The 22161-nt window shown below is 39.6% G+C and overlaps 1 protein-coding gene and 1 non-coding gene across 5 annotated transcripts in view; both read right to left on the bottom strand.

Annotated features, from left to right (window-relative positions):
- The window catches only part of EIF2AK4 (eukaryotic translation initiation factor 2 alpha kinase 4), a 103730-nt gene extending 85386 nt beyond the window's left edge, over nt 1–18344 (bottom strand). For 3 of the 4 annotated variants that reach the window (XM_054450907.2, XM_063652581.1, XM_054450906.2), the window contains exons 1-4: nt 18072–18291; nt 12792–12904; nt 8905–9007; nt 1839–1991 (exon numbers count right to left, since the gene is read on the bottom strand). In XM_054450907.2, coding sequence (XP_054306882.1) covers nt 1839–1991; nt 8905–9007; nt 12792–12904; nt 18072–18215 — 513 coding nt within the window. In that variant the 5' untranslated portion in view covers nt 18216–18291. Of the gene's footprint in view, nt 1–1838; nt 1992–8904; nt 9008–12791; nt 12905–18071 lie in introns of all 4 variants that reach the window. The other variant, XM_054450905.2, reaches the window with a different exon arrangement.
- Nucleotides 313–414, bottom strand: LOC129014924 (small nucleolar RNA U13). Its single transcript, XR_008494443.1, has one exon. It is a non-coding gene; the product is annotated as a small nucleolar RNA U13 (small nucleolar RNA).
- Nucleotides 18345–22161: the final 3817 nt, after the last annotated feature.

Below are 22161 nucleotides of genomic sequence, written 5' to 3'. Positions count from 1 at the left end.
CCTGATACTTCTGAATGTTAAATATTTTTTTCCCATGGGGTCAAAAGGTACCTACATATATGACCATGAGTTGAAAAAGAGGGGACAGAAATCACATATTGGCTGTTTTTCTATTTTCATTCATGTGTGAATTTTTAATATAAATGGGGGGATGTAAAGCATTAATGCAAATCAAAATGTTTCAGTGAACAAGTTTTGGCAGTTCAACTTTCTAATAATTATAGATAAACCTGTTATATTTTTCTGGATAATATCAGTATTTGGATTTTTTTTAAAAAAAGTAAATTCTTCTCTTTCTTTCTTTTGCTTTCATGTCAGACGGGTAATGTGCTGATGTCCTAACAAGGTTCACGGGTGGCGTATCTCACATGTGTGTGAACACCCAATCATCAAGCTTATGAACTATAGAAGGATCAAAATAAGTACATTTTTTATTGCTGGCAACTAAACAGTTTGTAGCATTCTTATCATACAGTAGATTACACCCATTCACTATATTTTTCTTTTCTTTTTTTTTGAAGACAGAGTCTAGTTGTCACCCAGGCTGGAGTGCATTGGCTCACTGCAACCTCCTCCTCCCGGGTTCGAGCAATTCTCGTGCCTCAGCCTCCTGAATGGCTGGGATTACAGGTGCCTGCCACCACACCCGGCTAATTTTTGTATTTTTAGTAGAGGCAGAGTTTCGCCATGTTGGCTAGGCTGGTCTCGAACTCCTGGCCTCAAGTGATCCACCTGCCTCATCCTCCCAAAGTCCTGGGATTACAGGCATGAGACACCACAACTGGCCTCAGTATACTTTTCTAACTGAGTTGTCCTACATGCAAGTACATGTTTTTAATGTTATCTGTCTTCTGTGCAGTTCTTGCAAGTTTGCTATTAATATTAAAATACATTAAACTATTTTTAAACATATAGTTTAAAGAAAGTATTATGAATCACTTCAAGAATTATTATTTAATAAATGTGTTAGGAAAATGTCTAAGAAAAATATACTTAGGCTTTTTTTATAACCTGAATCAAGGTAAGTTCTAGATAAGTTGATTAAATAGAAAAAACAAATAAAAAATTTAAAAATTTAGAAAAATAAATTAAAATCAAAAAGGGGAATTTAGATGCATATATTATCCTTAATTTAAAAGATTTTAAAATAAGAGTTTATATCTTTATGCAAACAGATTAAAGAAAAATACAAATGGTAACCATTTGATATATATATTATCTTTGATTTAAATACAAATGGTAACTATTTGTATTTAAATAAACTTGAATTTAAACAAATGTTTAGACTCTCAGCATAGGATATAAACAGGAGTTTATAAAATACAAATGGTAACCATTTAGATACAAATGGTATTTTATCTTTGTATTCTTCCTTTAATCTGTTTGCATAAAGATATAAACTGTCTTATTTTTAAAATCCTTTAAATCAAAGATAATATATACATCTAAATGTTTGAATAAAAAACTTATTCTCTGGCTTTTGCTACTCATTTGGGCACGAGATACTAGTCTTACACAGGGAAGAAGAAAATAGCTTCTAAAATGCAGTGAATTCCTGTACACCCTCCAAAAGACCACAGGTGGTTTGGTTAAACAGCTTCTTTTCTCTTCTCTTTTATTTCTTTAAGACCTGGACTGAGGGCTCTAAGGGGCAGTACTGATATGTGTCAGGAGGGAATCACTCATATTTTTCATACTCTCACATATGTCTACCTTTCTTGAATCAAAGGCTGAGCAAAACTTAAAGATAAGTTTGTAGGCAGAGACAGATAAAACCTACAATAGTTTGCAATCCTCCAGGCTGGCCATGCACACAGACATCGACAAGGGCATCTCACCTCCTGCTCTTCTTTCCGCTTGGCCTCCAACAGCCTCTGCTGCTCCTCTTGAGCCCGCCTTTCCAGCATTTCTTCGTGAAAAGACTTGGGAGGGGGCTTGTTATGCTCGCTGAGAAATGACTGCACATGGTAAGCCAGTTCAAAGATCATCACCTAAACATGTAAACAAAAATCAACCACAAATGATCAAATAACGGGAAGGCCCAAACAGGAGAGGCTACAGAACAGGAAAGCAAACCCGGCAGTCAGAGGCCCACTTAGAATGCCATTATTCATTTTGATATGACATATTCTGAATTCAGTATATGATAGAATCACAGCAGGAAAAAGCTTTTAAAGGGCCCATTGCATTGTGTTATTATCAAGACAGATCATTACCTAGGTAAATAAAAAGCTTCACTTTTCTTTTATAGACCTATTCAACTTATTGGCATTTTCTCTATAATAAATCCAATAAAATATTTTTCTTTAGAAATAAATCTGATAAAACATTTAAGACTGCATGAAAGTAAAAGCCACCTTCCCAACTAGAAAACCTGTCTACATAATGAGAGTTGGGCAGAGAATACTCATTGCTAACATTAGAGCTTTATCTGTCTACCCAACATACTGAAAATATTGGGAGTACAGAGGCAAATATTTAAAGGCCTCATTATCTCCTTGTTAGTAACTGGTCAATAAGAAGCTGATAAATGCTTAGAAAGTATTTTATTTCCACTTAGGGAAGCAGTCACAGATAGAATGTGGAAGAAAAAGGTCTCCCTTTCACACATTCTTTATGTGAACACAGGAAGCCCCTTTCCCTCACCCGCAGGAGACATAAGTCATACTTGGGTTGATAAATCAATAAAACGAAGGTTTCTGAGACCCTCCCTGACTGGTTACCCAACCCCAAAGAGGTAGAGTGCCAATCCTTTGGCAGATGAGGAACATAACATTGAGATTTTTTTTCTCAGTTACAATGAAGCAATTTTAAAATTCTTATTTTCATTATACGTTTGAAAAGGTTTCTAAAGGGCCTTAACCAGGTGGTAAATAATAATAGAAGTCATTGTACACAAAAATATAAAGTTAGTTCATTTGGTATCCTGCCTTTCTCTCAGGGAGCAAATGCAAAGAAAGCCCAGCTCTTGTTGGGTGATGTTAATGCATTTTTTCTTACACCAGAAGCTGTGGCATTTACTGGATATATTTCACTTTAGAGTCAAAAACACTAGTCTACAGTCTAAGAGACAGGTTATTCTAAGAAAAGCTCTTCTAAGGAAAGCTGGGGAAAGTAGGCAATTTCTATCATGTCAAAGAGAAACCACTTCTAAACCAAAAAGGAGGCAGGAGCCAAGCTGTGGAGGGTTTTTCTTTTGCTGTTCTATTTACTTTACTAGAGTTTTCTGTACAAATCAATCTGATAAACCTTCTAAGACTGGATGAAAAGAACTACTTTCCAAACTGGCTCTTCCCTTCTACTCCCCTGGTGCTACAGGGCTCACTGGCCTCCCTCAGACCTCTGCTCAAGTCTTGGAGGCCTCTCCTGAATGCCTTGTAAAGAACAGCCACTCCACTGTCACACTCTCTAGACCCCTCACCCTGATTTTCTTCACGGCACTTATAAATGCCTGGCTGGTTGTGCAGTTATTTGACTGCCTTCTGTCTGTTCCCTTCCCAGTGTAGCCCATGGTGTGGTTTGCTCACCGTGGTTTTCCCAGTGCTGGAATAGCACTTGACACATGGTACACAGACAATAAATATTTGTTGAATAAATTAATAAAAAAATAAACTTTGGCTTTACAAATTCAAAGAAATAGACTATACTTAAGTTTACTTCTACATGACAAAGAGCTGTGTATAGATTAAAAATCATTCATAAGCGATTGGAAGTGCTTAAGAACAAGCTGTTTTTGAGTATTGAGTACTTATTTCCATTCAAATAATGACTCCTAGTTTTAAAAGGCAAGTATCAGTGAATGCCATACCACAATGAATCCCTATGCCATCCTTTAGTACCTAATTATACTCTATTTTACTTGAAAATAAAAAAATTTCTTAGGATTATGTCTATTTTAGACTTTCCAGTACTCTAGACTTAAAGGAAACAAATTTTAGATAAACAAGAAGAGTGATTTGCACAGTGCCTTCCCATGTTTAACACCCATTCAAATCTCATTATATGACGACGACTCAGATGAACGCTAGCACAGGCGGCCCTCTGAGACATGGCAGGTTCAGTTCCAGACCACTTCAGTAAAGCAAATGTCACAATAAAGCGAGTCACACAAAGTTTTTGATTTCCCAGTGCATATAAAAGTTATGTTTACACTATATGGTAGTCTATTAAGTGTGAAATAGCATTATGTCTGTAGAAATCAATGTATATACCTTAATTTTAAAATACTTTATTGCTAAAAAATGCTAATGATCATCTGAACCTTCAGGACGTCATAATCTTTTTGCAGACAGAGGGTTTTGTCTTGATGATGGCTGCTGACTGATCAGGGTGGTGGCTGGTGAAGGCTGGGGTGGTTGCAGCAATTTCTTAAAAGAAGACAACAATGAAGTTGCTGCATCGATTGACTCTTCCTTTCATGGAAGATTTCTCTGTAGCATTCAATGCTGTTTGATAGCCTTTGAGTCACAGTTGAACTTCTTTCAAAGTTGGGGTCAATCCTCTCCAACCCTGCTGCTGCTTCAAAACAAAGTTTATGAAATATTCTAAATGCTCGATTGTCATTTCAACAATGTTCACAGCATCTTCAGGAACCACTCAAGAAACCACTTTCTCTCCTCATCTATAAGAGGCAACTAACAATCTGCTAAAGTTTTATCATGAGGTTGCAGCAATTCAGTCACATCTTCAGGCTCCACTTCTAATTCTAGTAATAGACCTCTTGATATTTCCATCACTTCTGCAATTACTTCTTCCAGTGAAGTCTTGAACCCCTCAAAGTCATCCATGAGGGTCAGAATCATATTCCAAACTCCTGTTCATGTTGATATTTTGACCCCCTTCCATGAATCATGTATTTAATGGCATCTGGAATGGTGAATCCTTTCTAGAAGGTTTTCCATTTACTTTGCTAAGATACATCAGATCAAATGAATCACTATCTACGGCAGCTATAAGCTTGTAAAATGTATTTCTTAAATAATAATACTTGAAAGTCAAAATTACTCCTTTATCTGTGGGCTGCAGAATGGATGTTGCGTTAAGAGGCATGAAAACAACATTAATCTCCTTGTACATCTCCATCAGAGTTCTTGGGTGACTAGGTGTGCTGTCAATGAGCCATAATATTTTAAAGGGAATCTTTTTTTCAGGGCAGCAGGTCTCAACAATGGTCTTAAAATACTCAACAAACCCTGCTGTAACAGATATGCCATCATACAGGATTTGCCTTTCCATTTATAGAGCACAGGCAAAGGAGATTTAACATAATTCTTAAGGGTCCTAGAACTTTGGGCATGGTAAGTGAGCACTGGCCTCAACTTTTGAAAAGTCAGCAGCTGTATTAGCTCCTAACAAGCGAGTCAGTCTGTCCTTTCATAAGGCTTTGAAGCCACACATTGACTTCTCCTCTCTAGCTGTGAAAATCCTATATGGCACCTTCTTCCATATAAGACTGTTTCACCTACATTGAAAATCTGTAGCTACCTTCATCAATTATCTTAGGTTTTCTGGATAACTTGCCGAAGCTTCCTCATGAGCACATGCTGCTTCACCTTGCACTTTTATGTTATGAAGATGGCTTCTTTCCTTAAACCTCATGAACCAATCTCTGCTACCTTTTAACTTTTCTTCTTCAACTCCCTCATCTCTTCTCAGCATTCACAGAATTGAAGAGAGTTAGGGCCTTGATCCGGATTATGCTTTGGCGTAAGGGAATGTGGTGGCTAATTTGATCTTCTTTCCAAACCACTAAAACTTTCTCCATATTAGCAATAAGGCTGTTTTGCTTTCTTATCATTCATGTGTTCACTGGAGTAGCACTTTTATTTTCCTTCAAGAACTTTCCCTTTGCATTCACAACTTGGCTAACTGTTTAGTGTAAGAGGCCTTTTGGCCTATCTTGGCTTTCAACAGCCTTCCTCACTAAACTTCATCATTTCTAGCTTTTGATTTAAAGCTAGACATGCAACTCTTCCTTTTATTTGAACATTTAAGGCTATTGTATGGTTATTAATTGGCCTAACATCAATATTGCTGTGTCCCAGGGAATAGGGAGGCCCAAGAAGAGAGGGAGGGAGAGAGGGGAATGGATGGTCAGTAGTTAGAACACACACAACATTGATCAATTAACTTTGCTGTCTTACATGGGCACAGTCTGTGGTGCCCCAAATTACAATAGTAACATCAAAGATCATGGATAACAGATCATCAAAACAGATATAATAATAATGAGAAGTTGAAACATTGTGAAAACTACCAAGATGTGACACAGAGACATGAAGTGAGCACACGCTGTTTGGAAAAATGACACTGATAGACTTGCTTAATGCAGGGTTGCCACAAATCTTCCATTTGTAAAAAAACACAATAATTTGTGAAATGTAATAAAGTAAAGCACAATTAGAGGTATGCCTGTGTTTTTTAAATTGTGGCAAAATGTACACAGCATATTTACTATTTTAACCATTAAATGTATGTTCAGTAGCATTAAGTACATTCACATTGTTGTACAACCATCTCCATCATCCATTTCCAGAACTTTTTCTTCTTCTCAAACTGTACTCATTAAATAACTTTCCATTCTCCCCTCCCCACAGCTCCTAGCAACCACTGTTCTACTTTCCGCCTCTGTGAACTTGACTACTCAAGGTACCTCACGTAAGTGGAAGCATATAGTATTTGTCTTTTTGTTACCAGCTTCTTTCACTTAGCATAACGTCCTCAAGGTTCATTCATTTTGTAGCGTGTGTCAGAATCTCCTTCCTTATTAAGGTTGAATAATATTCCCTTATATGTATATACCACATTTTGTTTATCCATTCACCTGTCAATGGACACCGGGTTGTTTCCACCTTTTGGTTTTTGTGAATAATGCTGCTATAAACATCGGTATACAAAACTAGTATGTCTTTAATAGTTTCTGCCTCTTTTAATAATCAGGACATGTTCCCTTCACAAAAGGCAGCTGTAGTGGAACTGACAGGAAAGGCATGGGACTCTTACTAGTTACTGCGAACATAGTAAATATTAAAAATCACAAATCAGGACTTCCACTTCTGGGAAGATGGAGTATGCCTACTTTTTCCTATTCCTCCTACCAAATACAACTAAAAAACCCCAGACATTACATATAAAACTAGCGTAAGATGACCCTGAAAGGTAAAGAGTAGAAGGCAAACTGGCTAGGGCCTTAGGACCCAAGGAGCAATGCAGATGTGGAGAGGGTGGAGTTTAGTGGGTGGCTGCAGAAGGGGAACATGAGAGATCCTTGTGGTGAGAACACTATTCTGTATCTTGATTGTATCAATGTCAATATCCTGGTTATGACATTGTACTACAGTGCAGCAAACTGTTACTGTTGGGGCAAACTGGGTAAGAGGTATATATAAATATATAATTATCTCAAAATAAAAATTTAAATCAGGCTGGGTGTGGTGGCTCAGGCCTGTAATCTTAGCACTTTGGGAGGCCGAGGTAGGACGACTGCTTGAGCCAGGAGTTTGGGACCAGCCTGGGCAAGATGGTGAGACTTTGTCTGTCACAAAAAAAAAAAAAAAATTTAAATCACAAATCAAAAATCCAAGAACCAGAGGTTTCTCCGTAGCTGAATTTTCCATATAACTTCGCATTACTTTTCAGTTAGACACCGGAGTCCCCTTATACTAGAAAGAACTTTGGAATCATTCCCAAGGCCTAGTTTTTTATCCAGGCCTTTCTACATTCGCTTTCTAAATCTCATCAATCACTGAAGTTCTTGGAAGCAGCAACTTAAATGGACACAATTTTTACAGCTAAAAGGCATTCCATGGACTGTACTATGACTCATTGTGTTATGAAAAGCAAGTAAAAATCTGTCCAGTTACTTTCTGTGAGGTGAATGGTTATCTTTGGTTATCTCTAATAAAAGTCTTAAATAGACACGGAAGCCCAGGGCATCTCTTCTCAGTGTTCACATAAAGGGATTGTTAAGCATAAGCTGCCAGGCAAAAACACTGAGTAATTTTACACAAAAGTGAGGCAAAGAAGCGTTACACTTCAAGGGAATTGGTCTGGCCTAAGGAAAGCACAGTCATACTCTGCCTCCAGAAGACACTTAGTCTTGCCTTCCACAGAGAGTTGTGCCACCCAAGAGAGAACTCATATGTAGATCCTAATGTTCAGAAGATTAAAAAAGAATGAGTACTGCACTCAGTGTAAATGCTTAGGTATATGACAGACATTAAAGGAGTAGAGTGTGTCTCTAATTATTGAGAAAGGAAACAACAAATTCCTCTGATATGCAAAGGGGAGAGGTGGTCAGAAATTGCTTGTCTGCCACATTTTCCAACAAAAAGGTTCAAGTCAAGATCAAGTCATGATGCCAGATCCAAAGTGTACAAAAAGTATGGCTGGGTTCACATCAACTGTTTTCAGAAAAATTCTTTTTTTTTTTTTAAGAGAGAGGGTCTTGCTCTATGGCCCAGGCTGGAGTGAAGGAGTGTGATCATGGCTCACTGTAACCTCAAACTCCTGGGCTCACGCAATTCTCCCACCTCAGCCTCCTGAGTAGCTTGCACTATAGGCATACACCACCACACCCGGTGAATTTTTTTAGAGACAGGAGCTCACCATTTTGCTCAGGCTGGTCTCAAACTTCTGGGCTCAAGTGATCCTCCCACCTCAGCCTCCCAAAGTGCTGGAATTATAAGTGTGAGCCACCATGCCCAGCAGTTTTCAGAAACATTCTTCAGCATCAATAATACCATCTATAGACTACAAATTTCATTAATCCTATTAAATAAATAAAAATCACAATGTTCCCTTTTGTAGAACCAATAAAACACAAAACATGCTACTCAAAATTGGATTTGAGGTGCAGTGGGGAAGTTTACTGTCTTCTTTTAATGCCAGTTTAACAAATCTTACCTCCCCACAGTGTTTCTTGGCCAGTTCTTCTAGGCGAGATTTTAACAAATTAACACTTTCATTTGATAGACCTTTGGCATTTTTTAACTCTATTTCAGGAACTCTGGAAAAGGCAAAAAAAAAAAAAAAAAAAGAGTTACTCCAGAAAGTATAGACTGTTTGCATTAATATTTGCTAAATTGAAAGCACTCTCGGCCCGAGGCCCTAAATCTCAAAGGGACTTCAACCATATCCCTGCAACTCCAGTTGACACAGTGGAGTCACCTGCATCCTACAGGGAAGAAGTGGGTGGCCAAAGCCCTCTGTGTGGGCTGTCAGACTTACTGGGCTTGACCCCTGTATCTAATTTCAGCTTTAAAATCTGATTAAAATTTCCCAACATCAATTACTATTTATTTCCTGTGATTTGCCCTGGATCCCTAACTCTGAGTTCTTCACCTTAAAAAAAAAAAAAAAATCATTCCAGTTCTGCGGCTGACTCTAGCCTAGTAAGTTAACCATGTGCTCCTTTGTATGGTAATTCTCTACCCTAGCTTGCAGCCAATGAGAATTAACCTAGCTCTGACAACTCACTGGCAAGGCCAAGTGCTCTGCACTCAGGTGTGCTCTAGCATAAAGCAGGACAAGAATAACTAGGTGAGATGGAGCCCTGGTGATCCCTCTAGCATTTCCACAACACACTGCTGCATCCCAATCACTCATTCTGATCGAAACAAGGTGGAAATGCTCACTTCTTGTGTATAAATACATCTAGTCATGCACACTCTCTGCAACTCTGCCTAGACCTCATCTAAGTCAACATTTTCAACTCAAGGACATTACACAACCACCCCTCGGGTTTCATTTTATTCCCAACCAATAAATATCCAATAACAACTCTCTGAGATTAAATAGGAGTTATTTAATTTTACTGAAGAGATGATGACTCATCACTTTTTACCAAGCATTTCTGAGTAATTCACGGCATTTAACCCCATGAAGTCTTGAGTATGCACTTATCTATGTGTTCTCTCAGTGCTTCAGTATGATAGGGTGCTAGGATCATTATCTATTTCTATAGATAGAAATCTGAGAGAAAGTAGTCTATATGAGAGGGAAAGAATACAAAAACAAACCATACAGTCCTAAGTCTATGTATGGAATCCTGGGTTAGATTCCTCCCCAAAGAGCTGAGATGGGGCTGAAATTTCTAGAATTCCTCCCCAAAGGTCTGGGATGGGGCTGAAATTTCCAGAATTCCAGAATCTAACCTGAGAGTCTGTCTCTCACAGTGGCATCCAGGACTATTCTGCAGAAAAGCAATGTTTTCCTGTACCATATTCAAAAGGATAAGAATATTACCCCAAATTAAGCTTTTTGTCATAATTTAAAAAATAAATAATCATAATATAGCAATATTAACAGCATGGTGAAAAATTCATCAATGATGTTAATTAAACTTCAAAAACAATTCTAATGTTCTCTTTATTTCCTTGCCATATAATTCATAGTTTATGTAGCTGATATTATGTTTGCTTTTTAACTTTTTATAAGCATTTCCATGTTAAAAACAATCATAGCATAATATTTTTATCAAGTGGACACATTAAGATTTACCTGAATAGTTATCTAGTGCCATGATTCTTGACCAGGGGTGATTTTGGCCCAGGGGATATCTGTTAACATCTGGAGACTTTTTTTGGTTGCCACTACCTGGGGAGAAATGTACTCCCGATATCTAGCAGACAGAGGTCAGGGATGCTACTAAATATCCCACGATGCCCAGGAAGGCCCCCACAACAAAGAGTTATCGGCTAACATGTCAGTAGTGCCGAGGTGGAGAAACCTCGCTCTAGTGTTTGACATTTAGATTGCTTCCAATTTCTTTACTTTCACAAATAATGCTATAATTAATATTTTAGCACTTATATATGTATAACATTATAGCACTTATAACTTTTTATTTATTTTGATTTTTCAAGAATAAACACTTTGAATTCTTGAGGCTATGGTATAATAAAAATATATATATTTGATCTTTGACCCCTGTTCCTGGCACAGAGATCCTATCACCCTTGGAATTTCCTGAGCAACAGGGGTGAGAGGAGCATCTTATGTTTTTCATAACAAACCCCTTCCAACCATACTGGAGTTAGTGCTCATGAGGGAACTCTGGTCAGTACCTGCATAGCTTCAGGATCAGGACTGGTCACCAGAAAAACCAAGCCTTGATTACAGGGTGAGAAATCTCAGCCCCATCCTAGACCTTTGGGTAGGACTAGGGGGCTGAAGATCAAGTTCAATCACTAGTGGCCAAAGATTTAATTAATCAATCATCTCTACATAATGAAACCTCCATAAAAACCCCTAAACGACAGGGTTCAGGGAGATTCTTGGTTGAAGAACACAGGGAGGTGCTGGGAGGGTGCCATGCCTGGAGAGGGTATGGGAGCTCTGTGCCTCTTCCCACACACAGAGGGTAACAAGGTTACCCTTCATAATTCTTCCATGTGGCTATTCCAGAGCTGTATCCTTTACAACAAACTGGTAAATGTAACTCACAGAAACAGTTCTGTGACGCATTCTAGCAATTATCGCAACTTAGGAGGGGGTGGTGGAAACCCCTAAATTTATAGCCAGTTAAAAATACTGGCTATAAATGGTCAGAAGTACTGGGACTTGCAACTAGCAACAGAAATGGAGGCAATCTTGTGGAACTAGTCCTTAATCTATGGGGTCTATGCTAACTACAGATAGTGTCAGAATTGAACTGAACTATTGGACACCCACATGGTATCAGAAAAGGCATCATGTATTTGGTGTCAGGAAAAAAAAACAAACCTAGAGAGGCACTGTCTTAATTTCCTTTCATAAATTTTTAATTATCTTTTTCATTAATGTTTTATAATTAATGTTTCATTAATTAATATTTTATAGTATGTACAGTATACCTACTATAATACTCTCAGTACAGTTTTGGGGGCCAAGAATGGTTACTGACTTCAAGGAGCTCAATTTTGACCTATCTGTCTTTTCATATCCTTCCCATCACTTCTTAGGATAATAAATTCCATAAATTTACCACCCACTGTGTAAAGCAGAGTTTCCTTTTACTTGTCCCTTTCCGTCTCAAAAACCTTCACTGGTTCCCTATACAATAAGTTCAAACTACTTAACACCATCCAGGCCAACCCACCTCTCCATGTGGGATGTGTGAGGAAAGATTACACCAAATAGACATGCTTAAGTGCTGATGGCTAACACTTTGGCTGTAACTAGTGATTCTCAACCAGAGGTGACATCACCTTCAGGGGCAGTTTGGAAATATGTAGGTTATTTGGTTGTTTCAATGCCTGGAGGACACTCGTGGCATTGGTGGGTGGAGGCCAGGGATGCTAAGTGTCCTGCAGTGCATAGCACAGCCCCGCACGATGGACACTTGCCAGCAGTGCCCCACTGAGAGGCAGGACAGTCCAAATACTCTCCCTCACTCTAGGCAGCGAAAGGTCATCTGAGGCACAGACTTGCTGAATTTCTAATACCAGCCACACTCTAACTATGCAAGTGCTTTCAACAGTCACCATGCCTTTATTGTTTTCTTCCAAATTTTTCCTCTTCCTAACTTATGAAGAAATAAATAAACAAAAGTTAACACATCAGAGGAAGCAAAATAGTCACTGGGCAAATATTAGTATCTGTAGTGACAATTCTATAACTATGAACAGGCTTAAAATGAGACAGGTTTCATGAAAACATCTACTGCTGATGTAGTTTTGTTGAAATAGAGGAAATGAAATTTTATGTGGAATGGGAGCAGGAAGGAGAAAATACTACTAATTTCAATCTGTTTCTATGTTGTCAGAACAGAAAACTGAAACTACATCAAAGCTATTTATAAATGTACTCACACATCTGGATAGGTAGGTGGGCATTTAACCCTCAAATCCACTTTTACATATACTTCTTCACCGGTTAGGCCTTGAGGGTACAAAACTAAATTGATTTCAGGGGGCTTTTTGACCTAAAAGAGGAAAAACAAAAAAAAATTTTTTCATAGCTGTAGAGCCAATCATTAATGATTAAGATAATGATCATTTTAGATCATAAGTTCTACTTTAAAAATATTTGTAATTATATTTTACATAGATAATCTGGCATACTTTCCAAAAGCATGATTTAAAAACAAAACCTGAGCCAGAGAAAATGCATTTTCCTTTTTTAAGTTGTCTAAGGAATGAACCAAAATGTTCCACTCAGCTTCCATTCATTCAGATGTTACTGAGTTATTATGCCTGGGTGCTCTCCTGGAACCTGGGAGTTCAGGGGTAAATAGACACAGTCCCAACCAGCTGATACAAACTAGAAGACGAGTGATTTCAAACAGTGATGAGTGCTGTTAAGAAAACAAAGCAGAGTAGAGGGACAGAGTGGTGGGCGAGGAGAAGATATCTAGACAGGTAGGTCAGGGAACGACTCTTCGAGCAGGGGAGATTTGAATTGAGATCTGAATACTGAGATATTAACAAATGAAAACCCTTGACAAGGAAAGAATTGCATATGTTTTCAATCAACTGCTTTCCAAAAATCACCAAATACCCTTGTTCTTCAATTTAGATACACTTTTTCCAAAGTGGATTTGAAGTAGTTCATATTATATGTATATAATGAAAAAGAGGAGTCTGAGAGAAAAAACAACGGCTGAGCGCTCCCATGGTCCAGGCACCTTACCAACTTTACAAGGCAGGTGCCATCTCCATTTTACAGATACAGAAGCTCAGGCTCAGGGAGTTTTACATTCTTGCCCACAGATACACAGGGACTGTGGGATTCAAACCCAGCCTTGACTCCAAACCCTGTCTCCTCCCATAAGCCACTCTTTTATTATGCCATCCTAAGTTTCTGGGATTGAGCCTTGATTTTTTTCTCTGAATGTCCTGGCAGGCAGAGCAAAAAGAGAAACATGGTATAATCAGAAAAGAGAAAGCCTAAAAATTATTTTAGGGAAGCAAAGTACTTAGCAACACTAAATTCTAACAGAAATTTATAATGTGAACCTTACATGGAGTACCATATAATAAACACTGTTCTCTTCTACTATGTGTACAAAATTTGTAAGATCAGTTCTTATATGGCTTTATAATAATCCTTGATAAATGTGTGGGTCCTTCCATAAAGCATAATTCTGCGAATGTGGTCCCGGGGAGGGTTAAGCACTCTTTGGTCCACAGGCCTTTCATTCACTCATTCACCCATCACACATCCATCACCCACATTTGTTAAGCACTGACTCGTGTCAGGTACTGTGCTTAGTCCACAGAGGTGAGAACACAGATATGGTTCCAGCTCTCATGGAACTTCAGTCTGGTGGGGGAAAACAAACATAATAAACATGTAAGTACAAGTTTAGAGAGTGCTGATGAAGAGATGACGTGATGCTCTCCTTAGCAAATGACTTGGGGTATGAGGGTATATACCTAAATGTGGTTATCAAAGAAGAACTATCTGAGGATGTAGCATTGAAGCTGAGACAAGCCAGAGACTAAGCATTCCAGACAAGGAAAAAAAGAGACTCAAAATACTTTTGAGAATTATTTCATTCAATAACAATTTTTGAAAGTTTTTTGTTTGTTTTACCAGGCACTGGGCTTGTAGGAATGGCATTTCAAATGAGTGGAAGACACTGAAAAATTCAATTGCCCATATTTGTCTAGCTGCCTAGCTGGAGGAGAAGGGATGCACACGGGGAGGTGGCCTAGGCCCATACTTCGATGGAATGAAGAACTTAAAAAAAAACCTACTTACATCTTTATTTGATGAAAATTTAAAAACGAAATCACGAACAAGTTAAAAGTAAACTTTGAAGAATTCGGTTTTTAGTAACATTGGAACAGAAGGGAAAAAAACACCCCACAGGGACCATAAAACAAAAAAATAGGTCATTTTGACTCTATTAACATTTTTTAAATCACATAAATTACCTAAATAAATGCATATGATTAGGAGAAAAATATATGCATTATATGACCCAAAATGCTAATTTTCTTAAGATATTTAACTCTTATAAATAAATAAGAAAATGGACCACAGAGTGGAAAAATAAACCAAAGAGTATGAGCAGTTCACAGAAAAAGAAAAATCAATGGTTTGTAAACAAAGGTGTTCTAGATAATTTCTAAATAAATAAAAATTAAAATGAGATATGTTTCATTTATGTGGCAAAGATGAAAAAGTCTACCATATATAGTATTGTTGAAGATAAAGGAAAACAAACACCACCATACACTACTGGGGGATCCACGGATTGAAGCAAGTTTTTTGGAGGGATGTTTCCAAAAGCTATCAAATTATAAATGAGCAGACCTTTTGCTGTTGTGGAAAGCTAGCCAAAATAAGTTAGTAATTTGTAACTATCTATAAATTATAGATACTTTAAACTAGCAGTGTCTAAACTTTTTACAAATGCAAAAGTTTTTAGCATGCACCTCAAAATGTTATTTATAAATGATATACATATGCTACTAAACTGAAATTTATACTACAACACATCCCCACTAAAAGAAGTTGAAAAAAAATATAACCTGAATTTATTGGCAGCAAATTTAGCCTGAACTGATGTGAGGTTAGTAATAGTGTTTATCTGATCAGTGTGAAATTTGAGTATTTCTATGTTTCATTGTGTTTGATTTTCGATGCTGCCCCAGACACTGAGGAAGATATTAGGTAATGTGTGGAATGTGCACACATAAACGTGAACAGAAGCACTTCTGAATTCTGAAACCCATCAAGTCTCAAGAGTTGTGGATAAAAGGCTGGGCATGGTGGCTCACACCTGTAATCCCAGCACTTTGGGAGGTGAGGCGGGAGGATCACTTGAGGTCAGGAGTTCGAGACCAGCCTGGCCAACATAATGAAACTCCATCTCTACTAAAAATACAAAAATTAGCCAGGTGTGGAGGCAGGCACCCGTAATCCCAGCTGCTCGGGAGGCTGAGGCACAAGAATCGCTTGAACCTGGGAAGTGGAGGTTGCAGTGAGCCGAGATTGCACCACCGCACTCCAGCCTGGGTGACAGAGAGAAACTCCCTCTCAGTGAAGAGTTTTGGATAAAGGATTCTGGACCTGCATCACTTTTCCCTGGCAAATAATAGGTGATAATAAGTGCTTGTTGAATGACTAAACTCTGATTCATCCTTGAGACCATCAATTATTTGCCTGCAAGGCCTATGAATGTGTTGAGGCCATTTGCCCTGCGTACAATAGGCCACAGACAGCTATTTAAATTCTTCTGCCTGCCTTCTATAGTTTTTGCTTTGCTTTGTCTAGTATTCCATCTTGTTATGAAAGCCACCAGCTATAAATTCTTGGGGTTATCAATATCCCTACCTAAAAGAAGTTGCTTTTTCTCTTCCATTTTTCTGCAGCCCTAGGAGCAGACAACTAAGCTTGTATAAAGTAAACAAACTAGTTCAGAATGAAGCCTTAGGGGCTTTGTGTTGAGTCCCGTGTACACTTTGAGACACCTATTTTGGCTGCTTCTTGGGCCTACTTCCTGATTCTCAAGGTTTGGGAACATAGAAGTTACCCAGTCACCAACTTCTCTGTCATGTTAAGGGGAATAATTTATATTTTTACTATTTCAGGTTAAAAATAACTTCATGTTATTAAGCATTAGAAAAGTAAGCTCCCTGAGGGCAAGGATTTTTGTCTGTTTTGCCCACAACCGTATTCCTAACACCTAAAACAAATATTTAATGAAGGAAGAAGCACCCTGAGTTTGAGAGAGAACATTTTGCCCTGATAGCTCCAGAAGATGGTATTTCTTGAGGAAATCCTGGATGTGTAGATAAAGCAGATGTTATGAAATGCCAGAGCTAAAAGTAGATGAAGAGGCCAGGCGTGGTGGCCCACACCTGTAATCCCAGCACTTTCAGAGGCCAAGGTGAGAGGATTGCATGAGCTCAGGAACTTGATACCAGCCCGGGCAACAGAGCAAGACTCTGTCTCTACAAAAAATTTAAAAAATTAACCAGGTGTAGCGGCATGTGCCTGTAGTCCCAGCTACTTGACAGGCTGAGGCAGAAGGATTGTTTGAGAATAGGCTGCGGTGAGCCTCGTGATCATGCCCCTGCACTCCAGCCTGGGCGACATAGCAAGATCCTGTCTCAAAAAGAAAGAAAGAAAAAAAAAAGCAGATGAAGTTAGAAGTATGTTTTAAATGATAATATGATAATATTCAGAAATAGTTTGGTAGATAAACTCTTCAAGGATGGTGAAAAAACTGTCAGTATAAATACTTTATAACGTGCCTTAATTTCCAGATAAAAAGGCAAAATAATATTTTAAACAAAATGCCATTTTAAAAGATCTAGAGCTAGAGCGAGCTGGTCCAACCCGAGGCCCATGGGCCGCTTTGAATGTGGCCCAACACACATTCGTAAACTTTCTTAAAACATTGAGGTTTTTTTGCGAATTTTTTTTTTTTTTACGTCATCAGCTATCCTTAGTGTTAGTGTATTTTGTGTGTGGCCCAGGGAAGCCAAAAGATTGGACACTCCTTCTCTAGACTCAGTCTAGAACCCTCTCTCCACTACAGCTAAGATGAATGTGTGCTATATTCTGAGCTAAATGTCTTAGAGGAAGGTGCAGAGGTATGGAAAGTTCCTCCGTACCGGAAAACACAGTGAGGATGCTGGGGGAGTACAGCGGGAATTATGTGGCATGCAGATTTGAATGCATGGATGAGACTTGAGAATTCTGATTGAGGACGTAAGGCCTGTGCGAGTGCCCAAAAAGCGTTCTCAGAACAAAGTAGCAACTGGCGCTTATGAATGTGCTGTTGTATCATCCGCGAGGGCATTCAGAGGGGAAAAAGGACAAGGTTGGAAGGAGGCAGTTATGCTATGGGATGTAGGCAGGAATAAGAAGCAGTGCCAGGTAAGAGAGAGGAATCCAGGGGGATTCCTCTGGGGAAGTCATGGGGAAAGGGCTGTAGAAGAATTCGGCCTAGGTGGGGTTCTGGAGACCAGCTGCAGAGGTGCAAGGACTAAAGTGAGCACGGGTGGAACCTGAGGGATGAAAAGACTGCAGGATCCTAAAGGGGCGGCCCAATCTGGAGGTGTCCGGGCTTTGGCCCAGGGCCCGGGGAGGCCAGGGCACGCCAGCCCGGGCCTGACAAGCCACGTTCCTACCGGTCCGCAAGCGTCCGGCCGCAGGTCTTGGAAGTCCGCGCCGTAGATGGCCTCCAGGGCCTGTAGCTCGTGGTCCTGTCGTTGCGGGTAGCTCTCCGGAGGCTCGTCCCGGCCGCGTCCGGGGGCCCCACGGCCCCCAGCCATGGCAGCGCTGCGCCCAAAGCAGGGCGGCCTTGCCTGGGCGGCGGTGGGCCCCCGGCAGCCTGCGGGGCGGGGCTCCGCGGTGGGGACGGGCTATGGGCGGGGCTCCGCGCTGGAAACGGCCTCGTGGGCGGGGTTCCGCGCCGGGGACGGGCTGTGGGCGGGACTCCGCGCGGGAGACGGACTCGTGGGCGGGGCTCGGCGCTGCCGGGCAGGGCTAGGCTCGCGGGACGGGCCGTGGGCGGAGCTCCGCGCCTGGAGCTAGCTCGGGAGGCTCCAGAAGCCCTGGCGAAGGAAGAAGGCAGGGGGACAGCTTTGCCCACATCCTGCTGGGGGAAGGGGAGCAAAGGAACTCCACGAACCTAAGAAATGAATCACACAGATAGGAATGAAAACGCCACACTGTATAGTTTTCACGAAACAAGTATCTTTAACAGAAGTGCTTGCTGGAACTTCTGCACCCTGGCATGGCTAGTGAGGGAAACTCTTTTTTTTTTTTTTTGGCAGAGTTTCGGCTCTTGTTCCCCAGGCTGGAGTGCAGTGGCGCGATCTCGGCTCACTGCAACCTCCGCCTCCGGGGTTCACGCGATTCTCCTACCTCAGCCTCCAGAGTAGCTGGGACTACAGGCACGCACCACCACGCCCGGCTAATTTTTCTATTTTTAGTAGAGATGGTGTTTCACCATATTGGCCAAGATGTTCTCGAGCTCCTGACCTTGTGATCCGCCCGCCTCAGTCTCCCAAAGTGCTGGGATTACAGGCATGAACCACCACGCCCGGCCGGGAAACTCTTAAAGGGCAGATGTGGATGGGTTCTGAAGTCACTTCTAGTTTCACCTTGTACCTTCCCAGAACAAGACTACTGGGAGTAAAAATTGTGACCCCCCCCACCCTCCTTCCTCCCACTTTAGTACCCCCAAACTTATTCTCTGAGCCACAGATTCAACACCCTCATTATGTTCTCTGTCCCTACATTCCCCAGCTTTGGGGACCTCCACTGTCACCTTGCAAATTCAACTGAAAACTGTCTTTCCACTCAGGCATCTTTATGAGCTACCTTCCCATGAAGAGAATTATGTTCCCTTCCCAGTTCACTCAGTGTGAGTTTAGGGAGTCTTTGTGTTATATCCTGCCTCAAGTCGTCGTTTTTCAAGTTTAAAAAATAACCTGTCTACCCAGACATAGTTATTGCACTTCATCTTCAGTAACTTACTAATGCTGCATGTCCATTTAGAATAATCCTATTGTACTAATCCAAGTTAGGTTTAAGTGACGTTTCTTCTGTCTGCCTTGCTTACTCCTCCACTGTTCACTAAATAATGATTGTGTAAATTCCTTGCTTCCATCTATCCACTCAGTTCTGGCCAGATAACACAAATGCACTAGCTTGACCCAAGGCCAATTTAAATCATCATCTTCCCTCTGCTGGAGACCTGTTCCTTCTCCAGTGATCTCTGACTAGGCAAATGGCACCATCCAACTGAGTGTGATTCTGAATTCCCTTTCTCTCAACTCACATCCAAATAGTCGCCACTTCTGTCCATCCACTACACTCTAACCCATTGCCACTAACTTAGTTCAGGCTACAGTCACCAATTCCCTGGGTTACTTCAATAGCTCTCTTAATTAGTCACTGTCTTCATTCTTGCCCCACATTAAGCTATTCTTCCTATTGCAGCCAGAGTAATGTTTCCAAATTGCAAATATGGCCATTGCACTCTAATCCTTAAAATTATTCCATTTCTCTATTGGTCTTTAAAAAAATTTTTTTAAACCTATATTTATGAAAATGTCAAACATACTTAGAAATAAACTCCTCTGTACTCATCATCCAGCTTCAACAACTATAGATATTTTGTCAATTTTATTTCATCTCTTCTCTCCATCCCTCAGGAGTGTTTTTTTTTTTAAATCTCAATCATATCATTTTAAAAAATAAATACCTAAGTATATATCTCTAACTAGAAAAGGAACCAACATAACATATTACTAACCTTATACCCTAAAAATGTAACCATTTGGCCAGGTACAGTGGCTCACACCTGTAATCCCAGCACAAGCTGGAGGATCACTTGAGGCCAGGAGTTTGAGACCAGCCTGGGCAACATAGCGAGGCTACATCTCTACAAAAAATAAAATAAAAAATTAGCTGGACAAGGTGACATGTAGTCCCACCCTCAGGAGGCTGAGTGGGAGGATTGCTTGAGCCGAGGAGTCCAAGGCTGCAGTGAGCTATGATTGCACCATTGCACTCCAATCTGGGCAACAGAGTAAGACCTTGTCTCTTAAAAAAAAAATTAACAATTTCTTAGCATCATTTAATACCTAATCTATGTTCAAATATTTCCATTGTATAAAATTAGAATCTATACTGGATGCTGGACCTATAAAATATATAATTAAAACAAACAGCAAAATTTGAAAGGAGTCTGTGGATTAGATGGCAGTATTATACCACTGTTGATTCCCCGACTTTGTTGTACTGTTGTCATGTAGAAAAGTGTCTTCCTTATTAGGAAATTTCCAATGCAGCATTAAGGGGGCAGTGACGTATTAAATATGTAGTTAGCTCCCAAATGATTCAGGAAAAAGAAGAGAGATGATGCTAAATCAAATGGAGAATGTTGAACATTGGAGAATTTAGGTGAAGGATATATGAGCTCTTTGAATGACTCTCGAAAATTTTATGTAAGTTGGAAATTATTTTAAATTCAAAGTTCAAAGCAAAAAAAATAAGAAACTGTCAAAGTGTTTTCCAAACTGGTTGCACCATTTTATATTCCCATCAGTTTATGGGAGTTCCAGTTTCTACCTCTTTGCCAGTAATTGGTATTGTAATGTTTTTAATCTTAAACATAGTAATTGGTGCTTAGTAGTATCTCAGTGTGTCTTAACTTGCATTTTCCTAATAATTAATGATGTTGGGCATCTTTTTATGTGATTATTTTCTATTCATATATCTTCTGTCTTCTGTTTTTGTTCACATCTTTGGTGCATTTTAAAAATTTTGTTTTTGTTTTCCTATTAACTTTTGAGGAATATTTATATATTCTGGACATGCCTTTTTTTTTTTTTGAGATGGAATCTTGCTCTGTCACCCAGGCTGGAGTGCAGTGGTGCGATCGCAGCTCACTGCAACCTCTGCCTCCTGGGTTCAAGCAGTTCTCCTGCCTCAGCCTCCCAAGTAGCTGGGATTACAGGCATATGCCACCACGCCCAGCTAATTTTTGTATTTTTAGTAGTGACGGGGTTTCACCATGTTGGCCAGGCTGGTCTTGAACTCCTGACCTCGTGATCCACTCGCTTCAGCCTCCCAAAGTGCTAGAATTACAGGTGTGGGCCACTGCGCCAGGCCGGACATGTCTTTTATCAGATATGTGACAGGCAAAAATATTCACCCGGTCTGTGGCTTGCTTTTTCATTCTCTTAACTGTATTTCAAAGAGCATGTTTCTTACTTTAGAGGACATTTAATTTGTCATTTTTTTCTTACGTGAATTATGTTTTGTAGTTATATCTAAGAAATATTTGCCTATCCCAAGGCCAAAAAGGTTTTCTTCTATGTCTTCATCTAGATAGTGTTAGATTTTACGTTTTGGCCTATCATCCATTTTAGTTAAAAACTTTAGCATATACCTATTATGTGAAACAGCAATTTCATCCCAGGCATTTACCCAAGAGAAACAAAAGTGTATGTCCATACAATGACTTGTATGTAAATATTCATAGCACTTTAATTTGTAATAGCACCTTAATTTGTAATATCCCCAAACTGGAAACAAACCAAATGCCCATCAACACAAGATGGACATATTGAGGTATAAACAAATTGAGGTATATCAATACAATGAAATACTATTCAGCAATAAAAAGAAATACATTATAGATACAGCAACAACATAGACAAACTCAAAATAATTATGCTGAATGAAAGAAGGCAGACATAGAGT

This window comes from Pongo pygmaeus, chromosome 16, assembly GCF_028885625.2.
Source record: "Pongo pygmaeus isolate AG05252 chromosome 16, NHGRI_mPonPyg2-v2.0_pri, whole genome shotgun sequence".
Lineage (NCBI taxonomy): Eukaryota > Metazoa > Chordata > Mammalia > Primates > Hominidae > Pongo > Pongo pygmaeus.
The sequence above is the reverse complement of the archived record's forward strand: the minus strand, read 5'-3'. Positions and strand labels throughout refer to the sequence as shown.